General features: G+C 39.6%; 2 protein-coding genes across 2 annotated transcripts; both read left to right on the top strand.

Moving 5' to 3' along the window:
* Positions 1 to 5799: 5799 nt before the first annotated feature.
* Positions 5800 to 6750, top strand: LOC131488867 (olfactory receptor 5G9). The gene has a single exon (XM_058690714.1). It carries the CDS (start codon positions 5806 to 5808, stop codon positions 6748 to 6750), a length of 945 nt encoding a protein of 314 aa, XP_058546697.1. The 5' UTR covers positions 5800 to 5805.
* Positions 6751 to 21008: 14258 nt separating this feature from the next.
* Positions 21009 to 21950, top strand: LOC131488865 (olfactory receptor 5G9-like). Its single transcript, XM_058690712.1, has one exon. The coding sequence runs from the start codon at positions 21009 to 21011 to the stop codon at positions 21948 to 21950; it is 942 nt and encodes a 313-aa protein (XP_058546695.1).
* Positions 21951 to 22240: the final 290 nt, after the last annotated feature.

Below are 22240 nucleotides of genomic sequence, written 5' to 3'. Positions count from 1 at the left end.
GTGGAGGCGCAGATGAAGGTGGGAAGAAGGAACACAGGCTGAAAAAGAGTACAATTTATGCTCCGTTTTAATTTCAATCCTCGGAAGAAGAAAGGAGCTCCTTGGAATGTAAGTTTAAAGCATTCTTAAAAATCCATCTCTGTCCCTCCGTTTACTCTTCAAGAAGCTCAAAATAAAAAGACTGATGGGAAAACAAAAAGGACTGACATCTAAGATGTGTTTCTTCGGTACATAGAAAAATCCCACTTTCAGACCATAATTGGTTAGAATGTTGCAGCAAACCTAACATGCAATAATGTGAAATTTGCTAAGATGCACGAAGAGATTATAGTCAAGTGAAATCCCTCTTCAGATTCACTGGCTGCCCAGAACAGGGAGAGAGAGGCAGGGCCACCCTCTCTAGGTGTGGTGCCATCTGTATGGAATGCTGCCGTGCGTTATAAGCATCACGCTCCAAGAAGGGGGTACAAATGGGAGCACAGGTGCAGATGTTGGAGAGCACTTGTACTTGAGCAAACCTGGACTCTTTACAGGATTTCCTGGGACCTCCTTACTCTCCTTGTAATCAACAGCTCTTTCACTGATAAATTTGCATACGCGTTTTGTCTGATTCTGCAGCCCTCAAACAACATGTAGGACTGGGTTGAGACTTTGAGACATCCGAGTTTCCCTCTTGGAAGAGTGACATCTTTGAAAGGGTGGATACTCTGTATTCAGATAGGGCAGTGTCTTAATCGCAGATAACTCTTTGGAGATACCAGGTCCTGCCCTTCAGGTATCACGTTCTACATTTGGCAGCCTTGATTGTTTGCTCTTTACATTTTTTTTTTTTAATTTTCATTTATTTTTGAGAGGGAGAGACACAGAGTTTGAGGAGGGGCGGGAATTCCAAGCAGGCTTCAGGCTCTGAGCTGTCAGCACAGAGCCCGAGGAGGGGCTTGAACTCACGAACTGTGAAATCATAACCTGAGCTGCAGTTGGATGCCTAACTGCCTAACTGAATGAGCAACTGAGCCACCCAGGCGCCCCTGATTGTTTGCTCTTTAAAATGGAGATAGCAAAATGTTTCTTACCCAAGCTTGGGTGGAAGTCAAATTGGCTGTCATTTGCAGAGCACCTGGGGCCGAATCTGATAAGTCTTGCATACTCTGAAAATGCTTGTCCCTTGTCCCCTCTCCATTGTCACCTTAAAGGTGTCGTCCCATGCAGCCAATCACTGATTTAGAACCGCAGGGTGGAAATTGATTGTAACTTTGCCACCATCTTTGTGTTCCTGGGTCAGACATCTTGGAGCCTCAGTTTTCTTATTTATAAAGGGTGAGGTTGGGGCTAGATTTCTCTCCGCTTCTCAGAATTTCAGAAATCTCGAACTTCAAATGCATGGCCTGTATTTTTGTTACTCACTTTCTCCCACCTAGGCTTTGTATATTTCTTGCCTGTTTTTCTCCCAATCGATTGTAGCTATTTTTTTTCTTCTCTCTTTTTCTTTTTAAATGTTGAAATACTTTAAGGAATTGCTTTAGATTACTTTTTTTGGGGGGGGGTTTGCTTTAGATTATTATTTATTTATTTATGTCGAGGGGGGAGAGGCAGAGAGAGAAGAAGAAAGAGAATCTAAAGAAAGGTCCACTCTGAGCCCCAAAGCAGGGTTCAATCCCATGAACCATGAGATCATGACCTGAGCCAATCAGGAGTTGCATAGTTAACCGGATGAGCCACAGAGGTGCCCCTAGATTGTTTTTAATTACAAAAGTAATGCAAGTGTATTGCCTCCTTGTAATAAAATATTAAACTTGCAGATAAATCTAGGGACCCCTTTGATTTCCTACCTACATACCAGTTCACTGTTCCTCTCTTTTCAGAGGTAATGAGTACTCCTTTGCTGCATTGTCTTTCCAGACTCTTTTACTTTTTCAATCTTTTCAAGTTTATTTATTTTTCTTGAGAGAGAGAGAGAGTAGGAGGTGCAGAGAGAGAGGGAGTTTTGCACTGGCAGTGGGGCTCAATCCCACAGCCATGAGATCATGACCTGAGCCAAAATCAAGAGCTGGACCCTCCACCAACTAACCCACCCAGGCACCCCTTATATATTTATTTAATTTTAATTTTGATTTATTTATTTTTTTTAGAGAGGGAGAGAGCATATGACCTTGAGAAAGGGAGGGGCAGAGGAAGAGAGAGAGAGAGAGAGAAAGAGAGAGGGAGAGAGAGAGAGAGAAAATCCCAAGCAGGCTCTATGCCCACCTCCCTTCTGGTAATCTATTATTTAATTTTTAAATGTCTGTACAATATTCTCCAGAATGAAATACCAAAGTTTATTTACTGTTATGCTTTTTGGAGAATATTTATGTGGATTCCGTTTTTTTTTATCATTTGAAGCAATAGTAAAGTGGGCATCATTGTTTTTCCATTCTGTGTTTCTTCAGGGTAGATAAAAGTAATGGAATTTCTGAATCATCAGGTAATCACTTTTCAAAAAAAAAAATTCAAGAGATAGTAAAAAATTGCCTTCTGGAGGCCCCACCCCTGCAACAGCCAGTGATCTCCAGTGATCACCAGTTTCTCTCCCTGCTTTCTCAGTATATTTTCTCACTTCTTAATATCTTGTCAACTTGAAGGGTGAAATAGTATATGATTATTGTTTCAATTTGGTTTCTGTGATTACTGGGGATATTAAAGGGATATTAAACATCTTTTCATGTTTATTGGGACTGGGAGTGTCCTCTCTGTATCTTTTGCCAATGACTACAATGAATACTTGCTATCTTAGTGGATACTTTGTGGTAGCTCTTTGTGTGATCTGACTTTAGTCTTCTGTAACATATGTTTCAGTAGTTCTCCAGTCTGTATGTCTTAATTTTACCTAGAGTGTATGTTGGCATTTGTTTATTTAAAATTATTATGCCGTGAAGCTTTCAACCTTTTCTTCAGGTGATTTTCATGTTCTGTTTAAGAAGTCCATCCCTACAACAAATCATAATGCTATTCTTTAGTGTTTTACTGTTGTGTGTGTGTTTTTTTATTTTTTTTTTAATGTTTATTTATTTTTGAGACAGAGAGAGACAGAGCATGAACAGGGGAGGGGCAGAGAGAGAGGGAGACACAGAATCAGAAGCAGGCTGCAGGCTCTGAGCTGTCAGCACAGAGCCCGAAGCGGGGCTCGACCCCACGGACCGTGAGATCGTGATCTGAGCCCAAGTCGGCCGCTTAACCGACTGAGCCACCCAGGTGCCCCGACTATTGTATGTTTATAATAGAATTTTTCTTTTTAGTTTAATGATGTGGGTGGAATTTGAATATGATCTATTTTTTGAAATGGCCATCCAAATATTGTAATTAATCTTTACTTTCCTGATTGAAAGAAAGTGTTTATTCATACTAAATTGGCATATACGTCTTGGTCTGCCTACGGTTTTTCTGTCTCCTGCCTATTTTAGTAATCATACCTTACTGGTTAAGCATGATGGCTTTATTTATGTGTTGATATCTGGAATAGCACATCCCGTTTCTTTGAGTTTCTTTTTTGAAATGTCCTTTGCTCCTTTGAACATTTTTCTCCTCCGTGAATTTAAACATCTGATTTTTTCATTAAAAATTATATTTTAATTTTTTTTTCAACGTTTTTTATTTATTTTTGGGACAGAGAGAGACAGCACGAACGGGGGAGGGGCAGAGAGAGAGGGAGACACAGAATCGGACACAGGCTCCAGGCTCCGAGCCATCAGCCCAGAGCCCGATGCGGGGCTTGAACTCACGGACCGTGAGATCGTGACCTGAGCTGAAGTCGGACGCTTAACCGACTGCGCCACCCAGGCGCCCCTTAAAAATTATATTTTAATTTAACTTTTCCAATTGGTTGGAACTGCATGAAATTTACCAAATAACCTGGCAGGTGTCCTGGCCTCATCAGCCTTAAACAGCCAGGATCAGGTTTGTAGTCTGATCCAACCAGCTTTTGACCCACTGCAATGAGGGAGACCAGGACCATGGATGTCTCATTAAACACACAAACAAACAAACAAACAAACAAAAAAAAACTAGAGCTATTACAGGATTTTGAGAAGTGGGGAGTTTTTGGTGAAATTTCAATCAAGGAAAATTGCGATGAGCTCAAAGCAAAGCAAAGCTGTGTGGAAAGGGGCCAACATCACAGCATCAGAACAGTCTGACCCACAAAGGTAGCACAGGGTCCTGTTTCCATGGAAACTACAAAGGTAAACTAGGTGTAGAGTGTTGTATCCAGACATCCCTCATGTGGAGTTTTGTACTCGTGTTGGGGACTGGGACTGCTTTGCTCTGTCAGACTAACTTAGATATTCCAGACCAGAGTGGGGTGTTTCGTCTTGCTGATGTGATTTCAGACAAAAATTGTAGACAGTCTGTTTTTTCAGAAAGTAAAGTTTATCATTGAGCAATAAAGTATTTGTCACTACCTCCCCACCCCCCCACCCACCCAAATGTTGTTAGGACACTTTCCAGCTGCAGCATATCTGTGGGAGAAATATCATTTTCTGTTCCCTTCATAATGGATGTATCTGTGTGTGCTATTCCAACCTGAAGAATGGCCACGCAGAGTCTTACCGTCCCTGTTAGAGCTAATTTTTACTATCTCAGGAGGAAATGAATCTTAATAAACACATAAAAATACAGTAAATGTGTTTTTTTGACTGATCTAGGCAGTTCTTTCCTTGTATAGTAAAGTTAAATAATTTATATTTTTCTTCATATGAATCTTGAATGGTTTTTGTTAGGCTTATTTACAGCTATTTTATCAATTTGTATTGATGAATATAAGTTTTTCCATTATAATTCATAGGTAATTATTATTGACTTTTTTACACCAATCTTCTGCTACTTTGAATTCTTTCATTTTTTTCTAAAAAAATTATCTTTATTGGTTGACTATTTTACACTTTCTATGTGGATGGCTATTTTGCTTGCAAATAGTGACAGTATTTTCTTATCTCTGTTTTCTAGAATTCTTACACCTTCTTTCTTTTTTTATAGTTTAGTATTTTGGATGTACCCTTCACTATACTGTTAAATAGCACACATTGTGAAAATATATAGTTTCTGGTTATAGTATTAATATTCGCAGTGCTTACCTTACACACATATATTCCCTGGAAGCTAGAGGAAGATCCTTTTTACCAAGTCAAGTAATTCCTTTTTTTTCCAGTTTGGAAAGTTTCTCTTTGTTTTCTTTTCTTTCATTTTCTTTCCTTTTTTTCCTTTCCTTTCCTTTCTTTTCCTTTCCTTTCCTTTCTTTTTCTTTTCTTTCATTATCTTTTCTTTTCTTTTCCTTTCCTTTCTCTTCTTTTCTTTCTCCTTACTTCCTCCCTCCCATCCTTCCATCCTTTCTCCCTCCCTTCCTCCTTCCTCCTTCTTTCTTTCTTTCTTTCTTTCTTTCTTTCTTTCTTTCTTTCTTTCTTTCTTTCTTCTCTTTCTTTCTTCTCTCTCTTTCTTGCCACATTTTATCAGCTTCTTTAAAGAATTCTTTTGAAATAATTATAATGCATTGTCTTTTAATATGTGAGTGTGGTGAGTAATTTTACAGATTTTCTAATGGTGACCCAATTCTTAGTTCTAATTTTTTCTTCAAAACGTTTAAACCATATTGCTGTTAAGAGTAAGAACCTTACTGTATTTGCTTGGTAGCTTTTAGTTTAGTCTCTTTTTATACCAATGCTCCCAAATTGGACCTGTAGTTTTTCTTCTTGTGTATAATGTTATGCTTTTAAATAATTTAAAGTTGTATGCATTATTAACGTTCTGTTTTTCTCACTCTAGAGGACAACACAACCAATGGCTGATGGGAACGATACAAGAATCACAGAATTTATTTTCATAGGTTTGAAGTATCATCCTCGGATGCAAGTCTTCCTTTTCTTGCTCTTTCTACTTTTTTACCTTGTTACCATCACAGGAAACTTGGGTATGATTATTCTCATCCAGATAGATCCCCGCCTTCACACGCCCATGTACTTTTTTCTCAGTCACCTGTCTTTTGTGGACATCTGCTTTTCATCAGTAGTGGGTCCCAAGATGCTCACTGACTTCTTCACTGAGAGGAAGGCCATCTCCTTCCTGGGCTGTGCCTTGCGGCAATGGTTCTTTGGGTTCTTTGTGGCCATTGAGTGCCTTCTCCTGGCGTCCATGGCTTATGACGGCTATGTGGCCATCTGTAACCCATTATTGTATTCTGTCGCCATGTCACAGAGACTCTGCGTACAGTTGGTGGTTGGACCCTATACTATTGGCTTCCTGAGCACCATGACTCACACAACAGCTGCTTTCCGACTTCCCTTTTGTCGCTCCAACATTATCAATCATTTCTTTTGTGACATGTCCCCCCTTCTTTCTCTGGTATGTGCTGACACCCGGATCAATAAACTGTTGGTTTTCATTGTGGCTGGAGCTGTACTGGTTGTCAGTAGCCTGACCATTATAATCTCCTATTTTTACATCCTTACTGCCATCCTGAGGATCCGCTCTGGCGACGGAAGGCGCAAAGCCTTTTCCACCTGCTCCTCCCATCTCACCGCAGTGTCCATCTTATATGGGACCCTCTTCTTTATCTATGTGCGGCCAGGTGCAATCTTTTCTCTGGACATCAATAAAGTGGTGTCGGTGTTCTACACAGCAGTGATCCCCATGTTGAATCCTCTCATCTACAGCTTGAGAAATAAAGAAGTGAAAGCTGCCATGTGCAGAACGATCGTCAGGGGGAAGTTTTGCATAAGAAGTTAAATTCCTGTCTGGAATACAAAATAGATAAAGGGCAACGCTTCTAGACACGGTTAGTCTAGCTGGTCATCATCCAAAGATGCTAAACAAACGTGCAGACTTTGGAGTATGGCATCCTTGAAACGTTCAATATGACTTTTATTTTAAAAACTGTTTTTAAAGCTCCATTTCAATCGTGTGCCTGTGGATGATATGAATCCCCAGTCACTCAGAGTCAGAGTAATTCTGCTTCCTCAAACAATTTCATCACTAGGAATAGGATAAAAATCTAGTAAGTGTTGGAATCATCTAGTTATTAATAGTGTGGCACTAGTTAAACCAATATACATGCCCAGGCCAGGTGAGATTCATTGGAATGATATGCATGCTCCCTATCTCTAAATACAGAATTGAAAATAGCAAACAGGGCAGGTTACTTAGGTACAAATGATTTCTTTAACTGAAGGGACTCCTCCTATCTCATTCCTTTAAATATCTTTTATGCCTATTTTTGTATTCTTGTCTTCTAAGAATACAACGTCATGATCACTGCAGAAAAGAAACCCAAATATGGACAAGTGAAAGGTGAACAACATTGACAGCACAATTCTTGCACTCTTATTCATCCACCAAGTGACAAATGACAAGAGAGATGCCTCTTTACATATTTGATTTTGATGTTGTTCCAGCTACTACTTTAATACTTGATATTTAGTTATTTCTATTTCTTTCAGACAAAAATAAATAGGCACTGCTTATTATAGAAATTATAAATAAAATGCAAACATGTGAATGAGAGAACAAGACAATTCTAAAAAAGTCAGAGGCAATAGGTGTTGAGAAGTCAGAGCTAAACTGAAATTCAGAAAATATATATCCTATTTTCATGTTAGTCTTTTTTGGTTGTTCCAATTAAAAAAAATACGACAGAATGAAGTTTAAAAAGATTTTAACACCTTTCTGTGCCTCAGAAAACATTTGAGCAATTCAAGAAGTATTATAATTATTTCAGGGAAGAGGTATTATTAATTATTATGATTTTTAAAAAGTGCCCTTTTGGTGCAAGCTAGAGTTTGCAGGTATTTGAGCCCTGATGGCTGAGCATGAACTAAAAATATAAAATTTATCTCTGGACCGTAGAAGACAGAGGGGGGAAAAAGTAAAATGAATCATGACTCAGTAAAGATACAGAGAGAACTAGAGTGTAAATTTAATCCCAAGTCTGTGCCCTAATAAATTTCATGATGGAGAATGCTGGATAAACTAATCCTTTCTTTGGCAGTATTGATGGAATGTTAGTGTCACAACCATCCCTTCCCGGGATTAGGAACCCGCTTTGAATATTGCAATTATTCTTGTTTTAAATTTATTTTTATGTTTATATATCTTTTTAATTCTCCAGTTAGCACACAGTGTAGCCTTGGCTTCAGGAGTAGAACCCAGTGATGACACCCACTGTTCATCCCAAAGAGTGCCCTTCTTAATGCCCATCACCCCTTTAACCCATCCTCCACCCTCCTACCCTCATCAACCCGCAGTTTATTCTCTGTATTTAAGAGTCTCTTATGGTTTGCCTTCCTCTCGGTTTTTATCTTATTTTTCCTTCCCTTCCTCTATGTTCATCTATTTTGCTTCTTAAATCCCACATATGAGTGAAGTCATACCTTTATCTTTCTCTGACTGACTGACTTCACTTAGCATAGTACACTCTAGTTCCATCCATGTAGTTGCAAATGGCGAGATTTCATTATTTTTGATCACCGAGTAGTATTCCATTGTGTGTGTGTGTGTGTGTATATATATGGTATATATAAATATATAGTATATATGTGGTATATATATATATAGTATATACACCATATATATATACACACACATATATGTGTGTGTATATATATATACACACACACATATATGATATATATATATATATATATATATATATACCACCTTTTTTTTTATCTATTCATCTGTTTATGGACATTTGGGCTCTTTCCATACTTTGGCTATTGTTGATAGCCCTGTTATAAACATTGGGGTGCATGTGCCCCTTCAAGTCAGCATTTTTGTATCATTTAGATAGATTCCTAGCAGTGCAATTGAATTGCTGGGTCATAGGATAGTTCCATTTTTCATTTTTTGAGGAACCACCACACTGTAGTTCTATGCACTAAGTGCATAGCCCTTAGCAATGAGGTCATAGAATGGTTTGTGTTCAGAGGGAGTGAGCAGGTTATGGAGGGAACTGAATGCCAAGACAATGAAATGATATATAGGCTAGGGACAATCATGGTTTTGGTGAGGCAACTGTCTCAGACAGCAGGAATGAGTCACGGGCAAGCAACCTAGAGAAGCAGAATTAGTGCCAATGTGATGCTCTGAAAAGGATTCAGATTTTAGCACAGAAACTTCTTCCATGTAACTCACATTATTTATTGATTTTTGAAACAGTTAATTAGATGAAGGCTGGGATCAACAGTCTCAGATGTGTATGTTTGTGCCGCTGCTGATATAAGTGATTTCCCTTTCTCTTGCTGAAAGGAAAATTATCAGTGTTTTAGTCTGTTCCTTTACAGCACAGATCTTGTAACAAAGGAAGGTTCTTGAGCATTCCCTTGTTTTTTTCCCCACTCCCATTGAGGTGTTTTTGGTTTTGTTTTTCAGTAGAATCTCCAATTTCTAAGTTTAATGCTATGGGGTACAAATACAAATCTGATCTGTTTTCTCTATAATATTGGACTAGGAAAAGTAAGCAACATTAAAAACAAACAAAACAAAACTACAACAAAATCCCCTCAAACCTTTTTCACCCGAGTTATTGGGATCAAGGTAGCTTTGCTTCAGCCTGGGGTCCATGGGGACTTTTGTGAGTCCCGTGTTCCCTCTAGCATGAATGATGGGACAATTAACACCTCTGAAGCAATCTTGGAGAAGGATAGTGGACATAAGGGTCAGGCCAGGGAATTCATTCATGGTCATTCAGTGGCCACTCTGCATCTCAACATTAATCGATTCAAATCACAACCCAGCACCCCCCTCCCATAACACAGCTCTTGCAGCCTTGGGGAGCCGTAGTGATAAGAAATAGTGTGGGTATGGGGCGCCTGGGTGGCTCAGTTGGTTAAGCCTCCAACTTTGGCTCAGGTCATGATCTCCTGGTACATGCGTTTGAGCCACACATTAGGCTCTGTGTTGACAGCTCAGAGCCTGAAGCCTGTTTTGGATTTTGTGTCTCCCTCGCTCTCTGACCCTCCCCCCACTCACCCTCTGTCTCTCTTCCTCAAAAATAAATAAACATAAAAAAAGTTAAAAAAAAAAAAGAAAAAGTGTGGGTCACAGAGTCTTAGATTTTGTTCACGTGGTAATGTCGGGAGACAACATCAGACAAGTTCCATCACGTTTTGTGTATCACTCAAATAACGAAAGTTTTAGAAATAATTTAAGCAAAAGTTTTCGGCCAGGAAAGGGGATGCAGAATGGCTTATAAGTCCCTGTACAATCGAAAATATCTCTTGGTGAAGAACCTAACCTTCTGAACAGAATGGGTGCGATCAGGTCTTCTTTAGGTGCTTACAAATTCCCTGAAATCCATCGGAATCATCTGTGTAGACATTTTACTTTTGCCAAGGCTCTTGATATCTAAGAAACGGACCAATAGAACACACTTAGATGGAAGTGAGCCATCATCTGAACTCAGGATGGTGGGTCAGTAACCGCAATCTCCTTAAATCTCACTTGAGCAATTTCAGTGCCAAATATAACGGGGCTGAAGGCAAATCTCGGGATGCTGTGGGAAGAGCACACCCATTGGTAACCTAGCAGCGTTCCCACTGAGTGTGTTGAGAGGTTATGCGCCCTCCCGGAGATTCCAGAAACCCCTTTCTCCATGGTTGTACCACTGTTTTTCAATGATGAAGCAAAAATAATTTTTTTAATTGAGAAGATGTTTCAATTTACTTAAGTTAATATGTAATTTAATGTATAAATTCTATCAAAGAGTCTTAGAACTAATAAGAATATAAAAATGTGCCTAAATGATAAAAAACATTGTTTATTGTTGTTGCCTAGTAAAGGCAATAAAAACAAATTTGAGGGGGAGGAGCTTTAACTATTAGAATATTTGGAAAGCAGAACACAAAGATAAAAATCATATAATTCCGCTAGTCACATATGAAAACTGTCTTTTTTATTTTTTATTTTTTTTTAACCTTTATTTATTTTTGAGACAGAGAGAGACAGAGCATGAACAGGGGAGGAGCAGAGAGAGAGGGAGACACAGAATCCGAAACAGGCTCCAGGCTCTGAGCTGTCAGCACAGAGCCCGACGAGGGGCTCGAACTCACAGACCGTGAGATCATGACCTGAGCCGAAGTCGGAGGCTCAACCGACTGAGCCACCCAGGCGCCCCTAACTGTGTCTTTTTTGATACACTTATTTCAGGCATTTTCCTACTTATGTATATTTGTATAGTGTATATAGAATTGAGACACATATAAATAGGTATAGTATATTTTAAAGAAACAGTGAAATCTTGAGAAACACGTGTTTTTGTAATATGATTTTGCCTATAGAGATAATCTATGTTAAACCTTTGGCTTACGTTCTTCCAGTAATTTTCTGTGTGTATGTATGTGTGTGTGTGTGTGTGTGTGTGTAATTTTATAAAAATTGCATATTAAATGTTATCTTAGCCTGTTTTAAATGAAATGATAAATCATAAATATTTTTAAATCAACTATTTTCTATTCCATATACTTCTCAAGAGGATTTTTCACTGCCAAAATGGTTTATAAACATTAACAACCTCTTCCACACGTTCCTGCCCCTTACCAATGTGAGAGACAATCTAGGTAAAGAAAACCCCATTTTTTAACATGCTTAGGATTGTGTATGGGTATGAGAGGGAAGAGGGAGGAGAAGAGGGAGGAAAAGAGGGAGGAGAGAGAGAGAATTCAGATGGGAATGGCCCAGTTATAGTCACACTTCACAAGTAAGATTGCATAGTGCAAAATGCAAAATAAGAAGTAATGTCTAATAATGCAGACAATGTAAACAAATATTTATTAACATACTCATTTATGAAATGGAGGTAACATTATGTAGGGTACTTTGTTATTACAAAATTAAGAAATATGATACAGATAAGGGCTCCAAAGTTTGTGACTGATATTTCTAATATTTTTGCTTAGTCTAGTAAAATTTTTATATGATCATCTGTATAGATGTTAGAAAGGCATAGAGAACCATTGCTCCCAATAAAATTTTATGAAAATAGTAGCCTAAAAAAAGATAAACGCTTCCTTCTTGCATGTCTTGAGGAAAGACTACTTTTTCACCAGAGTTTAGCACAATATCTGACACGAGTGATTCAGTAGAAGTTTCTTAAATCCATCTGAGGTCATTTTGAAAGGAATGTGCTGAAATTTCATTACTTTTGAGGCTGATATTAGCGTTTATCCAATTTCCTGTTAATAAAGATTCCCTCAAACTGACCTTATATCCTGATTTCTTAAAAACCTAGTTTTCAATATTTAGGATTATTTTAGAACAAGAGGGTGAAGATTTGTTTTGCGTCATGTGCTTTAGGAACACGACAGGAACAATTTCACGTTAGTTACGAAATATATTTCATTTTATTTCTCAGTTTTCAGTCGCCTGTTAGCATGGTCTCCGCGGCTATAGGATGTGTTCAAATACAAGGCAGACAGCTTTCCTTAATGAGATAGTATTTTAAGAATTCCTCCTCAAGGTGGAGCTAACCTTGGCCACTAGATGGCAGCATGAGCTCATCAACCACAATTACTTTGTCCACTAAAGTTTCCTTTAGTAATTGAAAGCGTTATTAAGAGGCTTGGAAAAAGCTTTCAAAAGCCTGAAAAATAATTTTGAAGGGCTGTGAAATTATATACACATTTTGTGTGTTTGGGCCATAACACACAGCTCAGAGAGCTTACTCTGTCACCAAACGTTCTTACAACTCCTACATCATCATAACAATAATAAATAAAAAGTCTTTGTAACATTAGCTGCAAACACTTTTCCTAGTCTGTCCTTCGCAACTTTGAAAATAAATAAAATTGCATGTTTTCATTTTTATTACGACTTCCATCTTTAAATATTGAGCACAGATTAGAATATTTGGCAAACATTTATTTTTGAGGTTTTGTGGGTTTTCATATTTGTATTTTAATCTAATTATTCAGGAATTTAAAAATATCTGAACAAGAATCCCCTTCTCCTTCATGAGATAATACTTATATGTTAATAATAGTGGTGATTATAAAATGCTATTGTTAGTTGAGCTACTGAAACCCTCTTTAAGAACAGGTGATGTTGTAGGCTTTGTAAAGATAATTTTATTTTAAGACGACTCTGTAAGGTAGAAGTTGTTCTCATTCAAGAGATAACGAAAAATGAGGTCATAGATGTGGAGTGGCTTGCCTGAGGCTACACGGAGGAAATAGAGTCAAATTAGGTCTGCTTGGTTCTCAAGCTCTCCTTTTACTGAACTGCCTCTTTTACTTTATTAGAAAATCTAGAGCTTAGGGGCGCCTGGGTGGCTCAGTCGCTTGAGTGTCCGACTTCGACTCAGGTCATGATCTGGTGGCTCCTGAGTTCCAGCCCCGCGTCGGTCTCTGTGCTGATGGCTCAGAGCCTGGAGCCTGCTTCAGATTCCGTGTCTCCCTCCCTCTCTGCCCCTCCCCCGCTCATGCTTTGTCTCTGTCTCTCTCTCTCCAAAATAAATCAAGATTCAAAAAAAAATTAAAAAGAAAAAGAAAAAAGAAAATCTAGAGCTTAATGATGGCACTTGTGTTCAGTTGTCAGTTCTGGTGCCAGTGTCACCTGGTCCACCACTTACTTCCGTAGAAAGTCTGTTATTTAGTACATCTGGTATTTTATGCCCTACTTATCATTTTCGGAATTTTTCTTGATACGTTTACTAGTGAAATGCTTTAGATGAATGCAGAATTGCTTTTGGAAATAAAAATGTAAATAAAAATCCTTTTGCAAATCCAATAAGTTCTCAACGGGAAATGTCTATATGAATTGCCAACTGGAGTAGCAGTTGATGTCTGTTCCCTGACATACCTTAACCAATAAACAAACAAGAAAAAATCAAGATTGTGCTTTCATTTATAAGGACATAAGACAGTAAGTTGAATTACTTGACAACCAAGTTTTGGTCCCCTCTGCACTCCTCGCCCCATGTTATAGAATCTTGCAAACAGTAGACATGGATCAGGAAGGGTATCCAAAATGTAACTGCTGGGACAAGGGTACTGATATGTGGAAGACAATCCTGGTTGAAACAAGGTTCTGCCATGGGCTGTCCTCGCATTATCCTTCTAGTGGCTGGATGGCAGCGAAGTCTGGATCTGGAGTATAGGGGTTTCGTGCTCAGGGTGGTGGGCACTTGAAAGGCTGAGAGAAGCTGCTGGAAGCCGAGCTACCCAGCCTGAGTGGCGTGGCCCGGGCTGTGGACGGACTGGTGACAGCAGGGCGGTCCGCCGACAGTGAAGCTTCTTGTACTCCCACTTTTAGGTAATTTGGCCTTAATAAAGTACTTGGGGTATTGTCTGTTGGGGAATTGCCCTCGACAGGCCCTCTGGGAAAAGAACCATTAGGGAAGAAAATAAGGTTCTGCAAGAAATTGGGCAGCTTTACGTTTAGCCCTTGCCGTCCCCTATGGAGACTCCTCCACTTGCAGGAAGGATGGCCTCATGCATTTGCCACCAAAGAGGGCCTGTAAAGGAGAGACATATGGATTTGAGACATATGGATATGGATTTGCCCCACTCGGGCAACTAAGGAGTGTATCTCTGGGCACAGGTGACTTCAACCCCTAGGATCACCTGGCCCCCCGGAGGCATTCCAGATGGTGACTGAACCTAGTCAGTTCAGGTACAGAATGGTTCCTTAGTTCCTAGGTGCATTGTCTCTCTGAGAATGTGTGAGGCAAGGGTTTCTAAGGCCCTATCGGCCCCTTCCCGGCACCTCGGACCGAGGCAAACACATTGTTCTTCTGGCCTCATGTGGTTAGGAGGTCATGTCCCCGTAACAGTTCCATTTGAGGTATTGAGAAAGGGAGGGCCTTTCATGAGAACAGCAAAGCAAATGCTTTATAGACTATAGATAATTATAGGTAAATGCAGATGCATAATGGAATAAGGTAAGAAATTAATCTATAATCAAAGGGTATGCAGGAACATTACGAGAAAATCGCCATGTTATTTCTTAAAGGTTGACTACATGTAGGAACATTTTAGAATTAGGTAATGTTAGAAACACATAGATGACGAATGCTACAAGGAAATCACAAGCAAATATCGTGCCGCGTTTGCTACAATAAATCGGCCAGGGGCGCCTGGGTGGCGCAGTCGGTTAAGCGTCCGACTTCAGCCAGGTCACGATCTCGCGGTCCGTGAGTTCGAGCCCCGCGTCGGGCTCTGGGCTGATGGCTCGGAGCCTGGAGCCTGTTTCCGATTCTGTGTCTCCCTCTCTCTCTGCCCCTCCCCCGTTCATGCTCTGTCTCTCTCTGTCCCAAAAATAAATAAAAAAAAAACGTTGAAAAAAAAAATTAAAAAAAAAATAAATAAATAAATCGGCCAGATCAACACACTGCTGTTGTCTATGTCCATTTTTATTTCAGTTTTTTACTTTTAGCTTTTTATTTTAGTTTTGTTTTATTCTCACCGACGCCGTTCATCCTTCGGGAATCCCTGGACCTGCTGGAGCTGGACCCCGGCGAGAAGCAGCTATTTTCCAAAGACTATGGATGTATTTTGATATTTAACAGCTGGCACAGCCAAGCAGTGCTACCCTGGACACTGCAAATGTCTGTTGCATTGATTGGGTTATCGTCCCTGTCTTCCACGATCATTGGCTTGTAAGAGATAGCGTCACACAAAACCACCATAATAAAAGTAGCACCCATAAATCCTGTAGGTGGGGTCATTGTGGGTTTTGAAATTTAGTGGCCGAGATCACTTTAGACTGCAGATGTCAGAAGGAAGGCTCGCTATGGTGGAGGTTATGTTTCAGCTAAAAATTGCATGAATTTGAAATAGTGTTCAATACCAATCTGATATTAAAACAAAAAAGCACAAAATAATATTTTTATTAATTTATCCTTATTGTCAGATAAAAATAGGCAATTCTTTTGCAGCATAGGGTGAATGCTCTGTGGTAAAGCTTAACATAGTGTATTTGTACCTTTCCTTTCTTTGTTCATTTTTCCTTGCCTAATATTAATCATTTAGGTTAAGAAGGAAACAGCTTTTAAGAGCACACAAATATACATTAGAAATCAACCTAACTTTTGGCCTTTTCTTTGGTAAATGGGTTAGACTTATGAATTTGAAATTCCAACTTTAGTCAATAGTGGTTATATCCATATAGCTAAAAATGAATTATCTTAGGTCTTTTTGACTTCAGAAACTAATTTTAATAGGGATTTAATTGACATACAATATTATACTAGTTTTAGGTGTCCAGCATAATAATTTGTTCTCTGTGTGCATTGCAGGATGGTTACCACAAGCTTTTTACATCCATCAGCACAGTTACAATTTATTTTTTTACAAGGAGAACATTTAAGGGCTACACTCTTAGCAACTTTCAAATATACATACAGTATTTTTGATGGTAGTCTTCCTGCTGTCACTACATCCCCAGGATTTATTTATCTTATAACTCATTTTGTTCACCTTTCCAACTCCTGCCTCTGGCAATCATCAAACCACCGATCGATCACTTCTCTGTATCTTTGAGTTTTTGTTTTTGTTTTTGTTTCGTTTTGCTTTGTTTTAGATTCTGCATGTAAGTGAAGTCATACAGTATGTGTCTTTCTTTGTCAGACTTATTTCAGGAAGTAAGTTTTAATTTATTTTAATTATTTTATTTTATTTTATTTTATTTTATTTTATTTTAGAGAGAGAGAACACAAGCAGGGAGGTAAAGCGAGAGTGAGAGAAAAATCTAAAGCAGGCCCCACACCCAGCACAGAGTCCGACTCAGGGCTTAATCTCGTGACTGTGAAATCACATGAGCTGAAATCAAGAGCTGGGTGCTCAACTGACTGAGCCACCCAGGCTCCCCAGGAAGAAAAGTTTAAAAGGAATCTTAGGAATATACACCCTCAGGATTCAAAACAGTCTTATATAAAGGACTTAAAAATAATTATGTGATAAACAACATGGGAAGAATTAAAATACTAATTTCTATTTAGCTTAATAAGTACAATTTCAAAAAAAATTAGAAAATAGAAACATGATTACAAAACCCGCATTAACCAGTTCTTCAAAGAAAAAGATTCAACCAACCATCAGGAAGACAGTAAGCAGGGCCAAAGTCACTCCCCAAATTCTAACTAATGACCAATGCTTGTTGTAGACGCTCTACCTAAGAAAACACGCATATAAAAAGCCTTAGCAATATTCAACCTATGAACTCACACTGCCATACAATAAAAATGGATTATTATCCAGACAACTCAAAGGAACCACATAATTTTGAAGCAAAGTAGCAAAGGAATCAGAAAAATATTCGAAAAATATTTGGAATTTCTGAAGGATCTCAGATGTGTTTGTTTCTGTGAAGAACACACAGAAAACCATGAAAGAGGTCCACTCCTAGGTATTTACACAAAGGGTACAAAAATACTGATTCATAAGGGATACATGTTTATAGTGGCATTTTATATATAATGGAATATTACTCAGCCATCAAAAAGAATGAAATCTCACCATTTGCATGATGTGGATGGATCTAGAGTGTATCATGCTAAGTGAAATAAGTCAGTCAGAGAAAGACAAATACCACATGATTTCACTCATGTGGAATTAAAAAAAAAAAACAAAAACAGATGAACACAGAGGGAAAAAAAGAGGCAAACCAAGAAACAGACTCTTAACTACAGAAAACAAATTGAGAGTTGTTGGAGGGGAGGTTGGGGGAATGGATTAAATGAGAGATGGGTATTAAGGAGGGCACTTGTGGTGAGCACTGTTTGTTATATGCAAGTGATGAATCTCTAAATTCTACTCCTGAAACTAATGTTACGCTCTATGTTAACTAACTGGAATTTAAATAAAGTCTTGAAACTAAAAAAAAAAAAAAAAGAAATTGAAGGACAAATCTAAACGGTTTTCAGGGGAGAAATGGAATGGTCTTTCATATGTAGAGTCGACCAGAAGTTATTATCAAAGATTCAGGTCTCATGGAAAAATTTACATTAAAGGATTCAGGAGCATGCTAAGAAATTCAAAACAAATCAAACAAAACCTCTTAGAGTAAGGAGGCTGTGTCACACACTGAAGTGCTTACGCTTTCCCTCACTCGGGCTGCAACCTGTATTGACTCTGTTTGGTCAGGCTGATGCTGTTTGTATTGCAAACACAATGCTGAAGAATTTTGTTTTATTGCTTTTTATTCATTTCTGGGCAGTAAGAAATGTATTTCCCTTGCCATATGCTAACAGTTCAGATATAACATCTTTCCATAAAGTTTACTGATCCATTGATACATTCTCAGAAATTCTCTTCCAGCTCTTCCTTCCAATGGTTCCACTCTTTGTTTGTTTTGAACGAAGTCCCAGGAAAACAAATTTCCTTAGCAACCTATGGTCAATGCTGTGTCTGAGAAAAGTTCATTTTCTACATGCTTTGCCCTTGACCCCAAGATACCAACGCGAAAGAGAGATGGGAAGGGAGAGCTAGGGTCCTCCCGTGTCCCACCCTCTCTGTGCTACTTCAGTTTCCCAAGAGTTCCATAGACTTTCCTTGCTTAGCCTGGATATGGAGAGAGTGAAGAGACTATATCCAGTTAAAAACAAATATAATGACATGATCAGAAAACAGATCTCATCGGATTTACTTAGGATATGAAGCGAAACTTTGATTGTACCTTCCCTTAGTGGTCCATTCCCAAGATATGACAGACTTTGGGGACACAGCAGCTTCCATAGCAGGGATGATGCAACTGGTTCAGGGAACTTTTCTTGACTTGAAGACCCTGAACACATTTTACAGTGAGTGAGGATTCCACAGTTTCTTCTTGGAAGAAAAGAAACAGTAAACCCAAACGACTGTTGAAAATTCTGACCTGTTGTGCTCGTGAAGGTGGCCAGATTAAGGGGAAGGGTGGAACCCGGCCAACTTGGCTTAGTTTTGCTGTAGCTCTTTGTATCTTTAAAGAAGAAAGAGCCCGTTAGAATGTAAGTTGACAGCCCCTCAATCGACCCGACTTTTAACAAGGCAAAGATAACACAAATTATTTTAAATGGACTTACAATAAATTCTATATTGGACTCATGGCCAGGATGAACACGATCCTCATCTTTGTTGGATGATGGAGAAGACCTAAGAAGAGATCATTCATGTAGAGATAGACTTAGGTTTTGCAACTGGATCAAAATATACTCACGTAAGTAGAACATGGGACAGAGATGCTTTAGCAGCGGAAGAAAGGGGAAAAAAAGTAGCACAGAATTCAACTCACATCCCTGTCCACACCCTTGCTAAGGGAAGGTTATCATAGGTTGTGTTGACATTATGATATTATCCTGGTGCTCTGAACATGAGGGCTGGTTGTGTTCCCCGCTCTGTGTGGTTTGATCTTTAAGGAGCACTGCATTCTATTCTAAACACCACATACAGCAGGGAAACAGAAATTAAAATGTGTATGGAAGGCTTGGGTCAGTTTAGAAACTATAGCTGACAAGGGATTGTCCTAGAGTTTTGGGTAACTGTCAAATGGAAGAGTGAGATGTAGTACGAAGGACCCTGAAGAAGTTCCTAGACTCTTGAAGAGTCCTCAGCAAGGGGTGAGTGTGGGGTGGGCAGTCTGCCTGGCAATCCTCCCTTTCTCTTTAATTCCCTGAAGCAAAGGATATAACGTAAGCTGCATTATTGGCCTCAGGGAGGCCTCACCAAAGTCGAATGATACATTTCAGATTGGAAAACCGGGGGAAAAGCGTCTAACGTAAGTTTGGTGTTGGGCTCCTATCATTCTGGGCTAAGAAAACTTTTCAAAAGAAAGTATAAGTAGTTTTCTGATCCCTGACGTACACCTTCCCCCTGTTCTAAGTGGATGCGAATTCTGAGAGAGAAAGACACAGCTTTAGTCGCATTGAACACACAAAGGCAACTCAGGTTCGAAGAGATCAGCTGACTTAACCCAGTGCACCCTTATGGGGGGTGACAAAGGAAATGTGGAGGGTATATGGGTGGGATGATTTAGGCTCTTTTCCAGATTTCTTCCCTGTGCATTTCCATGCAGGTGATACTCAAGCTCAATAGTCTACTATCCTACGGGCTTCCCATTAGTGGCCTTTGGCTGTAACCTCAACATCAGGAGTAGGCAGCCAAACAGGCATCATCTTGTACTCATAGTGGAATGAGTTTTGCATCTCTTTGAAAAGAGTAGAATTGTGGACACACAATTTCTGCAGTGTGGCGAAGGAAAGAGCACAGTCTGTTTGGGCACGCACGCGTGCAAAGCCCACCCCTGCCGGTCACTAGCATCGTGAACGTGGGTTGAGCTTCAATTTTCCTCCTATGTGAATTGACATAATCATAGTCAGCTTGCAGGCTTATTAAATGAAGTATGTAAGGCAAAAATATGAACACTTATTGTACCCTTGTCAAGGTGCCCAATGAGACTCTCATAAGTAGTTTGCAAGCTCAATACTTTGCAAGCTTTCTCTCATGTTATCCTCACAGCAATTTACGAGGTAGGTGTTACTATTATTATTCCTGTTTCACAGATGAGGAAAAGCAACTTTCCCAGGGTCAGAGGGACCCTGCCTTTAGGCTTGGGTTCTAATTCCAAAGTGCGTATATCCCAAAAATGAGTGGCTGCTCACTTTCTCCACCTTGCCTCACTTCCACTCTCCTGCATCATTACCCCAGGTGTGCGCTCACCTGGGGAACTCAAGCAAAGTTCGCTGAAGTGAGAGTTCTTGGACATGTCTTCTGGAAGCTCTCTGCCATCAGTCATGGGATCTTGAGAAAGCTGCTTCTATTTTCCAGGTTTCTGGTTTCTCATCTCTGTATTGATGGATTTCTGCAGACTCTTAGAAGATGAAGGCTTCAGATCCGATCTTTTGCACTGGTCTATACTTCACTTTTGTTTCCTTGGCCACAACATGCAACTAAGTCATATCACCCGTGATGCTCTCCCAGCCACTGGTATATTTTTTCTGTGTCCCGTTTTTGAAGATATGTTCAGCAAATCTGTTGTGACTCCTCTGCTCTTCTTCTAGGGGAGACGGGAACCAGTCAATGGCTGGTGACAACTACACAAGGGTTACAGAGTTCATTTTGGCAGGTTTGAGTGACAACCCCCAATTGCAGGCCTCCCTCTTCCTGCTCTTCCTGAGTTTCTACGTCATCAATCTAACCGGAAACTTGGGTATGATTATTCTGATTCGGATTGATTCCCGCTTTCACACACCCATGTACTTTCTCCTCAGCCACTTGTCCTTTGTGGACATGTGCTTCTCCTCTGTTGTGAGCCCCAAGATGCTCATGGACGTCTTTGCGAAGAGGAAGGCCATCTCCTTCTTGGGCTGTGCTTTGCAGCAGTGGTTTTTTGGGTTCTTTGTGGCAGCAGAGTGTTTTCTCTTGGCGTCCATGGCCTATGACCGCTATGTGGCCATCTGCAACCCGTTATTGTATTCTGTTGCCATGTCCCAGAGACTTTGTATCCAGCTGGTGGTTGGTCCCTATGTCATCGGCTTCATGAACACCATGACCCATACAACAAATGCATTTCGTCTTCCTTTTTGTGGCCCCAATGTCATTAATCATTTCTTCTGTGATATGTCCCCCCTCCTTTCCCTTGTATGTGCTGACACAAGGCTTACTAAGTTGGTAGTTTTTGTCGTGGCTGGAGCTGTTGGAGTCTTCAGCGGTCTGACTATCCTCATCTCCTACATTTACATCCTTGTCGCCATCATGAAGATCCACTCTGTGGATGGGAGGCGCAAAGCCTTTTCTACCTGCTCTTCTCACCTGACGGCCGTCTCCATCCTGTATGGTACTCTTTTCTTTATTTATGTACGACCTAGAGCAAGTCTGTCTCTGGATCTCAATAAAGTGGTGTCAGTGTTTTACACTGCAGTGATCCCCATGTTGAACCCATTTATCTACAGCTTGAGGAACAAGGAAGTCAAAGATGCCATCCACAGGACTGCTGCTAAGAGGAAGTTTTGTATGGCCTAAATTCTTAAGTCGTCAGGAAATTGGGAGACAGTTCTAAAAAGACAGACTAGTTGTGTGGATTCCTAAGATTCCAGGCCATTTGTAAGTGTTGGGGGCTGGTTGGCATTCATTTACCCACTCATCTATCCACTTACTCATTCATTTACTCAGTCAATATGGATTGATTAAGCCCTGTATGTGATTTTTTTTCCTCTGTAATATACCAATATTATAGTTCACATCTACAGCCCATTTAATTTTGCTTCTCTCAGACACCTCACAATCCAATTATTTTCAAAAACCCTTTATTA

Source organism: Neofelis nebulosa, chromosome 10, assembly GCF_028018385.1.
Source record: "Neofelis nebulosa isolate mNeoNeb1 chromosome 10, mNeoNeb1.pri, whole genome shotgun sequence".
NCBI classification, from domain to species: Eukaryota; Metazoa; Chordata; class Mammalia; order Carnivora; family Felidae; genus Neofelis; species Neofelis nebulosa.
This window is presented reverse-complemented; position numbering and strand designations above follow the sequence as displayed.

Bases quoted from the DNA above. Each gene is read 5' to 3' on its own strand.
- LOC131488867 (XM_058690714.1), top strand. From the start codon at position 5,806: ATGGCTGATGGGAACGATACAAGAATCACAGAATTTATTTTCATAGGT.
- LOC131488865 (XM_058690712.1), top strand. From the start codon at position 21,009: ATGGCTGGTGACAACTACACAAGGGTTACAGAGTTCATTTTGGCAGGT.